At 36.5% G+C, this 14,933-nt stretch overlaps 1 protein-coding gene across 1 annotated transcript in view; it reads left to right on the top strand.

Annotated features, from left to right (window-relative positions):
- CD2AP (CD2 associated protein) overlaps nucleotides 1–14,933 on the top strand; it is an 87,233-nt gene that overhangs the window by 68,727 nt on the left and 3,573 nt on the right. Inside the window, exons 11-16 of the mRNA XM_017813129.1 lie at nucleotides 359–421; nucleotides 3,801–3,960; nucleotides 5,835–5,977; nucleotides 12,462–12,574; nucleotides 13,346–13,432; nucleotides 14,042–14,223. Coding sequence (XP_017668618.1) covers nucleotides 359–421; nucleotides 3,801–3,960; nucleotides 5,835–5,977; nucleotides 12,462–12,574; nucleotides 13,346–13,432; nucleotides 14,042–14,223 — 748 coding nt within the window. The remainder of the gene's footprint in view (nucleotides 1–358; nucleotides 422–3,800; nucleotides 3,961–5,834; nucleotides 5,978–12,461; nucleotides 12,575–13,345; nucleotides 13,433–14,041; nucleotides 14,224–14,933) is intronic.

Here is a 14,933-nt window from a genome sequence, read left to right as displayed (position 1 = left end):
TACATGTCTGAGGAAATACTAAATTTCAGAAGCAGTGCATGATTTCAAATGAAAATTCAGAAGTAGCTTTGTATTTCCTAATAATGCAGCCACCCATAGTCACACTTTGAGGTTACTTTTCATGCTTTGTGTGTTTTGCTGCTGCTGTCTATTTTTCCAAGTTATGATGGAGCCTACTTTGGAAACATTTTAATACAGGCTTGCCATTTTCTAGGCTCGAGTGAGTGATTATAAATGGTATTACACTCCTTGCAGAGGAAAGAATATAAACACAGCTTGGTGTGTGTCTTATTTTTAGTTAGTGACCAAGATAATTAAAGCTTTTTGAGAAATGCCTATGGTTTGCTTTTTCATTCAGCTCCAAGGCCTGAACTGCCAACTGGAGAGAAGAAATTCCCAACTCTGAAGCCTGAAGAGAAAGGTGAGACCAGTTTTTTCACGGTGGATTTCAGACCGTGCTCTTGTAAACGAATTACAGTTTTTTGGCTTGTCTGCTCTGGAAGTAGACTCCCTGTTCAGGAGACATCATACAGACTCTCTTGATACAATCTGCTGAAATCGTTGTGTTTTGTGATATTACAGAAATGTCTGGAGTGGTTAGAACAACAGCTGCACTCTTTTGGAATGTTTATTTCTTGTTATTGCATTAAATTCTGAAAATGGGTTACTGCACTGCACAGTAGCGTAGTTAAATTAAATTCCTGTAAGGGTAGTTTTGTGACAGTGACTGCAGTTTTGAATAGCAGTAATAAGTTATTAGAAATGAAAAGGTTAACTGCTGCTTCTGAAGGTTTTGGCCACAATCAGTCTCTGATTGAAAATATTTTGAAAGAATTGCGCAGAACAGTTACAGCACTCCTTAGACAGATGTTACAGTCACAATGCTCAGAAATAGAGATTCCTTTTCCTATTAATTCTTGATATATTCCATGTTTTCAAGTTCCACAGAATTTGGAGGTGTTTACTGCTCTATTCTTAAAATTTAAAGGGCAGTTTTTTTGAGAAGAAAAGCTACTATTATCACGCCAAACACATTTCTAAAAGGCATCTTCAGATGTTTGAAAAACTTTCCTAGTCACAGTGTTTTGATTAGGTTTAAAAGTGAGAAGTTTAAACAAACGTGCTGGTTGGGCCTTGTAGAAGTTTTAATGTTACTGCATCTTAACCAAATTACAAACCCACACTATTCTGTGAATGGTGAACTGTCACTGACCATTATTGCTACAAGTGAGCCTGCTCCATGGGTTTCTTGGCTTCCTTGAGAAGTTTTTATAACCTCCATTTTATACAAAGCACCTTCTCTGGTGTTGCGTATGAAAATACTTGTTAAAGTCAGTTCTGTTTGTTCTGTATATGAGCAAACAAATTATTATTATCTGTTGGAACAGTATCTCCAGGTGTGACTTGAGATCAACTCTATGATCCCAACAGTTTTGATTATTAGTCTCTTTTTAAATTCTTTTAAATGGAAGTAAGTTTAATTTTAGACTGGTCTGTTTGTACCTTGGTGTTAACCTTCACATAGTTGAGCTCAACTGTTCATGGAGGAATATAGGAAAAAAAAATATTGAGTGATACCATCCAAAATACTTAGGAAGCTGAAACCTTCTGAAAAATTACATAAAGAACCATCCTTTACTGAGATACAGGAAATGATGGAGGAAAAGTTTGTCCTGTATTCAGTTTCAGGTCAGGCCTTAAAAGTTACTTTTTAGATAGCAGTCATGTATTACTGAAAGATATGCCCATTTGTCAGTGCAGTTGTACTTTTGGAAGAATAACCACGTGTTAATATTAGTGATTAAACTCATTAAGTATGAAATCGTTCTGTAATTACTTTTTGGGAAAAAAAAGTATTAATTGAGCAGCTCTAATCACAAGCTATCAAACCATGTAATTTTTTATGCCTATTGGGAGACTAATAAATCTACCTTTAATTGTGATCAGAAATTAAAAGCAGTACTCCATAAGTCTTTCTGTATTTATAGTGAAGGACACTTAGTGGTGTCATGTAGAAATTTTTGTCCAGTGTAAATGCCTTCAGATTAGTATCTTTATTTCCATTATTAAACTGCTCATTTTTAAGCCAACCCTCTTTTTCATTGAAGAGCAAAATCCCAGAAAGAGGCATGTCATTTTGTCCAGCAGAAATGTCCAGTTTCTGTGCTCATGGTGAACCTTGACCTTTGGTATTAACTTTTTCCACTTAGCTGTATACAGTTTTTATATTCAGATTTTGAGTGGGAGTAATTGAAGGGAAAACTGACAGATAAGAATTCAGGGATACGATTTGGTGGCAGCACCACTATTTATGAACCCACTTATTCTTAAAAGCTAAAGGGGTAATTCTCAACTTGTGTTCAGCACCGCTTAAATAAAACCAGTTGATCTGCAGTTAATATTGGCTGCTGTTGGGCATTTAAAATGTAAATGTTGTGTAGGGTGAGGAGGCAGGAGTGGCTGGCACTCGTGAGGGGCTGCTTTACACAGGGCAACCAGCACCACCGTGTGGCAAATCCTTCCACTGCTCCGCTGTCCTGGTTTTTTAACTCCATGCTGAGAGAGACTGGAAGGTGTTGCCAACCAGTTTAGATTTTTTGTTCCTAGCTCCTGCTGATGTTCAAGTGTCCCAAAGCGGGAAGGCAGTTCTGCCCTGGACAGTGATTTTGGCAGAAGGATCTCTGGGATTTGTTTACTTCCAGAGATTTGTGTGAAAGAAAACTGGCCTCTTCCCATTTTAGGGTTGGAGGACTGACAGTGGCTGCAGGACTTGTCTGCAGTAAATCAGTCACAGACCTGGCAGTTCAGGCACTTTGCTGACAGGGAGCTAAAGCAAATATCCAGCCCTGCTCCCAAATCCATACCATATGCAAACATTTTACATTAGATCAATACTTGCTTAAAAGCAAAGTCATAGGAGGGGAGAATGGGGAGAATCAAAGCTGAAGGTCACTCTCTCCATCCCAGTTTACTGATTTGCTGACGTGTAAGGGCACTAACTGTAAGGAACTGTAACCTAACAATTATTTCTTTAAATCCTCACTACTTTGTACATGCCTGATGGAACTGTGGCATAGTTTTCAGGAAAAAGTAGAAAGTATGTTCTGGATATCCCACAAGGTAGGATTAGGGAACATGGGTTGAAAAGTATTCAGCTAATGTTTGTGAAACAGCTTGAATTTTTCAGTTTCCCATGTAATATGTCAGCTCCTCTGGACAGTATTCAATTAGGTCATGCAGTCACTGAAAAATAAATTTAACTTTTTTTGTTTGATTATCTTTACTTAATTCCTATCTATTTATAGGAAAGGGGACTTTATCTAAAATAAATTCGACTATTTAGATAAATATTCATTTCCCCCCTTTTTTTTCTCAGAGATAATTATGCTGCTTGTGTGCATGGAAGAAGTCTGGTTACAACAAAATAAAACCCAAACCCTATCTTTTTAAAAGGAGATAAGGTGAATTCATAAAAAAGATAAAGCAATAGCTTTATCTGTGCTGCTGTACAGAGAGACTCTTGGTTCTTAGCTGTCGTTTGTAGTGTGATAATGTGATCCATAATTTCTTACCATGGTTTCACGTCAGTAGAAAGACATTTTGCTTACTTTAAGATAATGTTTTTTAAGTTCAGGTAAGTAGTTTTGTGTCTTGATAAGGCATCACTTAAGACACATATCTGTTTTTCACTTTGATCTTCAAAGAAGGTATTTCTGACAGCAGTTGCTTTCTGATGGATTAGCGATGTAAGAATTTTATAGACAGCATGGTGTTTTTAAAATAGTAACTTATTTTGTCAGATGAAAAAGGAGCTTTGGATCAGAAGCCTTTGAAACCACAAGCTCCTCAAGTACCACCCAAGAAGCCTATTCCTCCAAGCAAGACTAACAGCTTACTGAGAGCAGGACTCCTGCACCCAAAGCGTCTGGATAAACCTGGTTTGCCATCACCTGCACCCAAGTCAGTACAACTTAAACTGTGTGCACTGAGTATATTTTATTTGGTTTGTTGTTTGATCTTCCCTCATGGCTGAGGTGGGAAGAAATGTGTGTTTTAAGGGTGAAAAGGATAAATTTTGCCCTACACCAACCGGTGTCTTAGTTTTCCAACAAGTCTTTATCAGTGTGAATGTAAACCTTTCAAATTCTTTGAGACATTGAATCCGTCTCAGAGTCAGTATTACAGCATAAGTAACCAGGTGAAGTTACACACCTGGGGGCTGCTTTGCTTTAAGCCTGCCCCACAATGTAGTAGAAGCTGTAGCTACAGTAGCTTGATGGTGTAAAAGAATCTGGGGACACGGCCCTTGAGAATTATTATTGTGTTGAAAAAACCCCTGAAGATTTGAACTGCCTCAGTGTTCAGTGTTTCAGCACTTTGTGTAGGACAAGATAGATGGAAAGGCAGAATTGAGCACAGCTAGTACCTGTGCTAAAGGCACTCAGTGTGGCTCATGTTCTCCTCTGGGGGGGAAAAAAAGCACTTAGTACAGAAGCACATTGACTCTCTGTACTGTTGGGCCTTTTCAGTTGGATTACTGGACAAACAGGGACAAATACTTTTTAGATCCACTTAATTTTTTTTTTCTCATGAAATGAAAACAATTATTTATAGTTTTTCTCTAAGACTAATTTTACATCAATATGTTCTCCCACACAGTGTTCCTTTCTTTCTCCATCAAAGTATTTGCTAGATCCTTACCCAGAATTGTAAATAAACTGCTGATGGGTTACTGTCCCCTTGGGATGTTCAGTTGGCTTGAAAGAACCTTGAGAAAGTAAGGTCATGATGCACTTGGCCTTGTGCAAATAAAGGAGCAGACATCTGCTACATCAAAGAGCTTGCACCTTAAATACCTTTTCAGTATAGAATTGTGTTATATTGACTTGGCATTTGGGGACTTTCCTGAGTAAAGATTTTACTTTTTTAAACCACAAGTCATGTTCTCTTGTTTAGAAAATAATTATGACTCTAAAGGGAGTATTCGTGTGCAGTTAAATAGAGGTCTGTAGCCTTTAGTAATTGAAACCTTTAAATCTTAGAGGTATTTAAATGTCTGAAAGTTTGAAATTGTTTTAGGAAGATAAGGCTGCTGTGTCTTCTTCTGCTGCAGTAAAATTTCCAAATAAAGGCTTTGGGTGGTGAATTAATGACAGGGACACATTGAAGGTGACAACTGGTCAGTTGTCACCCCCACCACACACGTATAGGCCCAGTCAGCCAGGGTTTGTGATGGCAAGAATTTTAAAGGAAAATGTTATATGTTCTTTTTTGTTTATTTATTTTGGTGGGAGGTTTATTTCTTTGGGGTTTTTGGTGGTTGTGTTTTTTTTGGTTTTTTTTTTGTGTCTGTGAATGATGTGAGCAGATATGCAAAGAATGCATGATAGAAGAAAAACCGTGTATACAGGGTAGTTTATTCTACATCAAGCAAGAAATAACTTGTTCTTGGCAGGTTTTTTCCTGTGCAGGAATATTTGTTTAATTTCAAGGAGTCAGATTCTGAATTAGTTCGAGGGATATTCCTAAAGATGTTATTCAGCTCGCTTGTTTTCTGAAGTGTAATACTTTGGACTGCAGAGCCAAAGTGTACCCTGTAGAAAAAGTTCTGGATTATTTTCACAATGGGTTTGTACAGGTTTGACAATTCTACGAGAGCTGGAACAGAAGAATTGGCTTTTATAGGAATAAAATTGGTCTCCAAAAGACTTGATTTTAACCAAGGCTTTAGAAAACAATATTTTTCCATTTACGTCTAATTCTTGGAATGTTTTGCTGTTAAACTGTTTAATCTCTTGACTAGGTATGTTTTCTTGTTTTTTTTCTCACTACAGAACTAATGGAGAAGTTGTTTCTCTTCGACCGAAATCTGAAATTGAGCCAGTAGCAAAACCAAAGTTAGACTCTGAACCGTTACCACATAGACCAAAATCAGTAGAGGTAGATTCACTTGTGGTAAAGAGCTCTAAAGAATCAGGTAAGAAAAGAGTAAATGTTCTTTTGGGTCTTTCTTTGGATTGCAGTGTTTCACAGGGTTGGAATAAGCTTTTTAGGTCATTTACTCAAAATACCACTGAGTGTGGTTTTGCCTGTTCAGTGAAAAATGTAGTTTTTTAGAATTGCTGAAGGTAGCTGAAGGTAAGAGTGAGGAAGGGATGAACAGATGTCAGCAGGGTATTTGGAGGTGGCTGATGAGCTCTGTGTTGTAACAGTGGACAGGAAGGGGGAAATGTAGGTAATGATTTGTTCTTCTAATTTGAATGCATGCTTTTTTAGCTGCTACTTTTATCTTGAGTTTTTATGAAGTTGTTTTTCTTACTGACTGGTTCTGTTTGTTCTGCTCTTGCATTTCAGATAACTTTTGCTTTTCCAGCTAACTCGTGTATTTTTAGTAATACTGTTACCTTCAGCCTTCTTAAGTTCAGAGCTATTCTAGATTATGACTTTTATCATACCTTAAATTTGGGCCAGCATGAGCATTGTACATTTGAATTTCATGCATAAGGCTTTGCTTGATGCACCTTGAGCCAAACCTGGCATCTCTTTCATTCTAGACATATCCAGTAAAAACCTTAACACTGGTTAAAGCACCCTCATTTGAGGATCAGACTGAGCTACTATAGAGTTACCTTTCGTCCTTTACTGACAGTACAACTGATACCAGACTTCTGTGTGTCTCTTAGGCAGAGATCACCTGCTGCAGGCATATTTTTCTAAACTCTAAATTAATTGTGTGATTAACCAGCATATAAAAAGATTTAGTGACTTGTACTTGCAGTATGTGTCTTGCACGTCTCAAATGTAACTTTTCATCTCAGAAAAGGTTTTTAGTAATAATACATTTTAAAATAATATAGCTTGATTTATTTAATTTTTTAGGCCAATTATGATATTCTGATTGTGGAATAGTTGGTTCTAAAGTTTAATAAATTCATCTGGAAGATAAAAATAATGCATTAGAAAAACTGAAGCAGTTTACAAATAGAAAAGAGTGCTCCTGATTTTTTTATTAGAGCATTTTAAAATGTGCTTCTAAGCATAAATGCTTTGTATGAGTAAAGGTTAGTTCTTGTTTGTTTGTAATACAAAAGCTATATTTTCCTGAGCCACAGAAAGCTGGTCTTCAGCAGGTAATCATATATCCTGGAAACACTACAGATATTATCAGTGATACCCTAAAGGATAAATTCATTTTTTATTTCCCAGAAAGTCTGTACCTGTGCTGTGATAGGCTTTATTTTGAGGCTTTTGAATTGGCAGTTTAACTATTGCCTCTACTTTAAAGATGAGTTTGAGTGAGGGTATGGAAGAAAGACTTCCAGGCCAAAATAAGCTGAGAGATGAAAGAGGGATGCAAACCTAATCTTAAAATGTGAGCCTTGTCCTACTACTCAGATTAGATACTAGAACAAAGTTCTTCCCTGAGGGAGGTGAGGCTCTGGCACAGGTGGCCCAGAGAAGCTGTGGCTGCCCCATCCCTGGAAGTGTTCAAGGCCAGGTTGGATGGGGCTCTGAGCAACCTGGGCTAGTGGAAGGTGTCCCTGCCCGTGGCAGTGGGGTTGGAACTGGGTGATATTAAGGTGCCTTCCAACCCAAACCATTCTGTGATTCTGTGATTATCTCTGGGGTTGTATTAGAAGTGTTACTGTATAGCACAGTATCATTGAACCTCAGGAAAAAACTCCCTATGAAAACAGATGGAATATATTTTTTTCTTCTTCAGGTGCAGTTATCTTGACAACTTTAATAACCACACTGGTAACATATTAGCTGTGATATTAGGTGTTCATATATATGTAAAACCTCTTAGTTTCATACAGTTTAGAAAAAAAAATAAATCTGTGAATTCTGTTTTGTTGACATAAGTTTGTTCAGGCTTATGGAGAAAGTAAAGTTTTTAATACCCAGATGATGTGGTGGACAGAGGTGCAGGACAAGCCTGTGGGTGAGGTCTGTTCAGTGGCCCTTGTTTGGCTCAGAGAACATGTGGGGATGCAGCACTGACAGGGTCAAGGAGCTGCTATTGAAGGACAGTTTCAAAAATCCTCTGTTATGTCAAACATTCCTCAAAACAATCCGCATAAGTCACTTTTAGTTTTATTACTCTTGTGAAAAAAGACTAGTCCAAAATCCTGCCAGTAAAACATAATGAATCTCATGCTCTATTTCCTTGTATATATTCTGCTGCTAAAGACATAATACTCTGTGCAGCCAAGGCTCTGTAAAACTCAAAAGATGTTGGGTCCTTATGTAACGTTTAAGGCTGTTTAATCTTACAATAACCAGAGTAGATACTAAAAGATGAGGGAAAATGTATGGCTGAGGCTGGCAACTGCTTTACCAGAGTCTTTATTTTTAGTTCCTCCCCTGCACCTTTAGATTATGATCCTGAAGTGAATGAAATTTTAGAAAATCAATTGATTTTTAAGTATGGGTTCTGGTTTTCTGCAACTTAGTGTGGTGTAGGTTGAGCCACTTTGAATTTAGCATAAGGAGAAGCTGTACATATTGTGTAAGGAAAAAAACAACCTAGTCTACCAAAATTAGGCCCCAAGCCATCAGATGAGGACAAATACTCAAAACCATTCAGAAACATTGATCACATTGAAATAGCTCCTTTTGAAGTGTTATTTGAAAAAATGCATAAATGTTTCTCTGATGGAATAGAATTCAAGTGCTGTGAAAGACTAAAGCTTTAATACTGGTATGCTGAACATGTAAAGCAATTCTGTTTCTTCTACAAATGTTTCTTTTTCCTGCTTTGTAAAATAATTTTTTTGTTCAGAATCTTTTTCTAGACATTCCTCTCCTTGACTTTTCTTTCCAGATTTTGTTTCCTATCCTGTTTGCCATGTTTCCCTTCTTACGTGTCAGGAAATTACCCTACCCTTCTCCATTTTGGTAAGATAACAATCTATAAGGAAATCCAAATGCTTTATTCCATACACATATCCTCTTCTTAACATCATAAGCGTGATTTTCAGTTGCAGTTATTGGTAGTAAAACTTTGGGGTTTCTATTTAAAATGCTTTATTTGTTTGTTTGAATGCCTATTTTCCTTAGCTGTTAAAAGAAGTTACTTTGAAGTATGCTTGTCAATTAGGAACTTTTGGGGATTAAAACAAAATAAGAAAAAACTTACATTTCAGCTATTGATAAGCCAAACCTAGTGTTTGTTTATAGTGAAATGTGTTCAGTACCTTTAGGTATATGTAGGTTGAAGGGATTTGTCATTCTGTACACATAAATTATGCAATTTTGAAGCTTTTAGGCAGTGGATCCACTAGTGTTGACTATTTAGTATCATGAGTCTTGTAAAACAGTAGTTTTAGAAGTTCTGTATTAGGCACATTCTTAATTGTATCGAATACCTTACTATTGCTTGACTGCTCATGTGAATATTTAAAAGCTTATATCTGTCCCCTAAATTCTGGGGGGTGAAATCTCAGCAGGATGAGGAATAGGAGAAAGGGCTGCCATCTTCTTACTCCACAGATTAATGTGAGTTTTTGTTCTCTAAAATATTGGATACGTTTCACTTGTGGCTGGGGTTTAAAACCCAAGATATATGAGGTAGTGGAACTGTAATTTCTTTGGACACCACTTCAGCTTTGCTTCTTTTTGTGAAGGCTTTTTAAGGCAAACTGCTGTGAATACACTTGAAGCACTCACAAATCTTAACCTCTCACCTAATTATATCACAGCTCCTAACAGTTCTGTGATGGATCCATAGTAAGCTTCCAGAAGAGACATTTCTAGTAGTCCATCCAGTATAACTGTTTAAGCTTAGCTTGTGTTCTTAGAAAGAAAGGTGTCCTTGCTCAGCCTTAAAATTCTGTTTTGACTCAAAGTATCCCCAGATGTGTGGTATTGCTCTTTTGGTGCTATGATGGGATTTTCTTTAGCAGTTACTCACAGGCTGTCTATAAGAATCTTAATTGATAAATCACTTTATTGATCGAAATGAGTGTAAACTGTGAACTTACAGTGGGTTTCATCAGTATGTCTATTGGTTTAATGGTTTACTGGTTTAGTTTTTTCTTAAAATAACTAAAAATCTTGTTTAAAAAGAAAAACAATCAAATAAACTCCCTAAGCCTGCAAAGAAACCAACCAACCCACCATCAAAAACATAAACACAAATCCCCACCAACCTGTGTTCTAATTTCTTCCCTATACTAACGGAGAGGTAAAAATGAAAACGCAAGTGCAGTCAGAATTCCCTCTGACTGTAATCTGCTGGTAATATTTTAATGCTGAACAATTCTCTCAAATGTAACAATTTCCTTTAGAAACTCCTAATAACGTGGAAAAAATTCTTGACTTTAGTGTTATCCCACCATCTATATTTAAATGATTTACGGTTCAAGACTGTAGCAGTCTTCATCTTCAAACCTTGTCAAATATTGTGATTTTTTTTTTTTAATATCACATTATTCTTAGTAAGTTCGTAATATTCTTAATATGCCTGATGTTTGCTTTGTTCGCAGAGACAGGGCTGGCATTGCAATCATAATAGCAACTCAATTTTTAGTTCTTATTTAAATTTCCTGCCAAATGATTTGTCATTTCTGCAGAATGACAAAAGGAGGATTGTTTACAGTTAGAAATTACTGAGATGGAGGAAAAGGCATATATGTTTTTCTTATTAGCTTTTTAATAACACCTAGGTAACATAAATCCTAATTTGCATTTTGGCAACCTGGTCTAGTGGAAGGTGTCCCTGCCTGTGGTGGGGGGGTGTGGAATGAGGTGTTCTTTAAGGTCCGTTCCAAACCATACCATTCTGTGATTCTGTGATGGATTAGTACTCTGGGATTACTGATAATTGAGTCAAGACCATGCAGATACACCCTTTGGTCACTGTTGCTTGTCTTGTATTAAATACTGTATTGGCAACAGAAATCCCTTCACATTTATTTCCCCCTCGTGCTCCTTTCCATCAGCTGCTTGCCATTCATCATTCTTCTGTTTCTCCCTTCTTTATTTTTCTTCCCTGCTTTTTTAAATTGCAGATGTGGTTGCATGTTTGCAAAAGACTGTTTTGACATTCTCTTTCGTAGAAGTAAAAAGCAGCAAAACTGATTGGTAACAGATAGTGTTACAAATGCTTTCATTTCAACGAGGGAATGGGGGATGAAGTAGGTCTGATCAGGGCTGTCCAAAAAAGGTGAATGTTTTAAGGACTTCAAGGATATTAATACGAGAAGACTTTAAAATCAATTAAAACATTCAGTGGAAAACTCAGTACGTGCAGGTATAAATTAGCTTTGACAATGTGTGAGTAAAACTTGCATTAATCAGATGATTTTAAGTCCTCCAGACACTGAAGGAGTATGAATGGTCTGGCTCAGTGTTTACAGGGTTTTTTGTTCTTATCTGACCTCTTGCTGTAGATTCAAAATGAGTGAAAACACAGGGAAAGAAGGTTCTGTTTGCTAAATCATAATGTCATGGAAGAATCAGAGATCACACAAAAAAAACCCCAAAACAATCTTAAAAGTTACTTTTGGTGCCTGTAGTAAATACTGAGTGGCATTTTAGTTAGAATATATAAAATAAGTGATGAATTTGGGTTGTAAAATATATAACTGTAATCTTATGTCAATGTTTAAATAAAAACCACAACTTAATCTCACTACACATCTATTGCCAGGTAAGTATGTTTATTTTTGTGGTGAAATAGTTAAGAAGTCCAGTTGTTAATTAGCTGAAGTACTTGTGTTATTAGATTAGTTATGTTCAGTTCTTTCTGTTAATGTTTTTTTCCTAAAATTGCCTCTTCTCAGAGGACATAAAGTATTTCTGCTGATCTGAGAGATTACCTAGAGCTGTGAGCATAAGAGACTGATGAACAAAGAGATTTATAGTATTTAATGAAGTATCAGAATGGAGTTTTGAAGTGTTTTGCTACAGATTTATGAAGTTGTGTATTTTCTTTAGATACTGCATATGAAAAAACTACCACACAGACATATGTGCAGTTAATGCTGTTAATTTACTTTCACCAATGTGTGACATACACCAGTATGTACTTTACTGGGTTATCTTTATTTTTGTCTTAGTCAGTCAACTTGTATTTTCATACAAGGTTAGCAATAACAAAATATGCTCTCAAGTAGTTGAATATGGCAGCTCTTAAAAGAAGTAATAAATATGTTTTTCTGCAGATACTTGTTAGGTTTGTTTTATGCTGCCATGCCACTACAGCAGTTATGTTCATAACTTGAAATTCATTTGAGTTAACTCTTAATTTTTTTCAAGGGGAAAATATGATTTACCAGACATGTCCAAGTCATGTAGTTGTTTCATGTGGCTCCTGTATTGTATGTGCTGAAGGTCTTTGAAATAGTAAGAATTCTGAATTATTTTTTTTTTTAGTTAAGGAAAATAAAGCGATAAAAAGAACACAGCAGAACTTTCTGGTCTTGATGGTGGTCTTTGTTTTCATCTTCTTCTAGATCTGTTAAGCTTTGATGATGTAATAGCTACCTCAGATAATCTGTCACACCCGACTGCGAACCGGCCCAAGATGCCTGGTAGGAGGCTGCCCTCACGTTTCAATAGCAGTCCTGTGAGTATATTGGGGGTGTTTTTGTCCTAGTGAACTACTAACTAACTTCCCAGGAAACAGGACTGCACTGGGAAACAGTCCTGTGAACCATTTACCTGAGAGCAAATTGCCATGAAGGTTCAGTCCCTATAGACTGTGTCTAGAGGAATAACCATTCCCAGCAGGGAACTGAATGTAAGAGAAACAACAGGATTGAGTTGCTTGCAGCTGGAGGAGTCTTTCTGTTCCATGGGGTGTTTCTGCAGGAAATACTCAGCTCTTCTGTCATGACTGATGGTGGAATAGGTGTTGCACATACACACAGTTTTGAAAGTGTCTGCAGTGTCTTACAAGGCTAGCAAATGGTCACTACAAATTTGGAATTTAATGTTGCTGTAACGTGAGACTTGTGATCTCACATGTTGATGTGAGATTGTCAGACAATGAGAAGCATGTGGGGCAGACTCCTTGAAATCAGTTTTTGTGTTGTACAGTTCAGTTATGCCAGTTACCATCTATAGTTACCAGCCATTTATGTTTTATGGAAACACCTACAGGCTCCCCAAAACATCAAGGACTTTGGTATTGCAGATATGCTTGAAAACCCTGCCCAAGATTCCTATTTTTAAGTTGAACTGAATGTCTGCTAGTTTAGCAATTTTAAGTTTCATTACTTATTTCCCCTTTACTATTGAATCTTTAGAAATATGTGACAGTTCTGTTTTTTTAATTTAATTTTAATTTTTTTTTTAAATCTGAAAACCTTTTCATTTGTTGTGAATGGTTTACCAGGGAAGTCAGAATGTGAGTCCAGAAAAAAATCTGAAGGTGCAGAAAGAAGAAGAAAGTGCCAAACCAAAGCCAGTTGAAACAAAAAAGGTATGATGACACCAAGGAGCTAGAGGAGTACCAGGCAGCTTGGTGTTCTGTTCATTTTGCTTGTGTTTCCAGTATAGGTTGATGCAATGACCTAAAGGCAAATGATTGTATTTAACTGCAAGTGAGCTGTGTCATTTAGTATAAGTTCACAGTAAAAACTTTAGTAGGAAGTTCATTTATCTTTGGTATAAAGTGCATCAGTTCTGATGAGAACTGTTGTATCAGGTGGTATTTCCCAAATAACTTCCAGTTTTGCTCAGCCTTTGGTCTCCTGACAGACAGAACAACTAAGCAGATCAGCAGAGTGCACAAAAGTTTATTTATAATGATCCAATGGGCTCCATTAAACCACATTTTTAAGTGTAGAGAACTGCACTGTGAGTACTTTTTTAGTGCCCTCAGGAACCTCAGGGAAACTTAATTAAGAACTGTATGAAATAACTATTTTGTGTACTACAGTAGTACATTTGAACTTTTGTTTTACCTTTTAGATTGAATATTAAAGAAGCTTGTGCATGTTTAGCTCCCACCCTGGTAAAACCTGTGTGTTGTAAGTGGTCAGTTCATGAAGTTTTCATTTCTTAGCTTTCTACTAATTTATTTTTTCAGCCATCTGCATTCAGCCCAATTACATCTTCATCTCAGAGACCAAGTTCTGTCATACTTGACTTTTTACCTGGAGACATCCAACTTAAAGGAGAAACTGATGATGAAAAAATTACTATGGAAGAGCTCAGGACTCAGATTAATGATTTGATGGGTTTAATAGACGCACTGAAGAAAGAACATGGGTAAATATTTTCTTTCTCAGTCTCCACAGGGATATATAGAGAATCTTATTAATGTCTTTATTGCCAGACTTAAAAGTAAGAAAAGTATTGTATGATAATATATTAATATTAATTTAGAACTTTTCTTTCAAACTTGATCCAACTAAATGTCCTAAATATGTACAAATTTGATGTCAGAATATTTTTGGAATTTGTACACATTTGCACTCCTGCATTCACTACAGCTTTTTGAAAGTATTTCTCAAACAGTTTATGCTTTCACTGTAAGGAAAAGTAGGTAATTTTTTGTGGTAATAATGTAATAACGTAAGTACGTGTGCTGGCCTTGTGTAACACCGTGCACAAGTGTTTGCAGTATTGACATGACTGTTAGTAGAGAAAGATATTCAAACTGGTGATCATGGTGATCCCATTGTGTGCGATCGTAATTCTTAGCACTTTCTTGATTTTTCTGTTCTAAGTAATTTGTTCTCTTTGTAGAAATTGCCAGGTTATTTTACCTTAAATTGAACTTTACAGGTTACATAACATTTCAAACTTTTAAGTAGCCTACTTAAAATTGTGATTAAAAATTAGGAATAGGTGCATTGTGATAGATAAGAAGCGCTGGGAGTTGGTGGAAGCTCGTGGTCCAACAGATTTGAGTAACAATTCACTAGTGGGCATGTACCTTCATGTGTGAATTTCACTTGTAAAATTTAAACAAAGCC

This window comes from Lepidothrix coronata, unplaced genomic scaffold, assembly GCF_001604755.1.
Source record: "Lepidothrix coronata isolate B3197 unplaced genomic scaffold, Lepidothrix_coronata-1.0 Scaffold39, whole genome shotgun sequence".
NCBI lineage: Eukaryota > Metazoa > Chordata > Aves > Passeriformes > Pipridae > Lepidothrix > Lepidothrix coronata.
The sequence above is the reverse complement of the archived record's forward strand: the minus strand, read 5'-3'. Positions and strand labels throughout refer to the sequence as shown.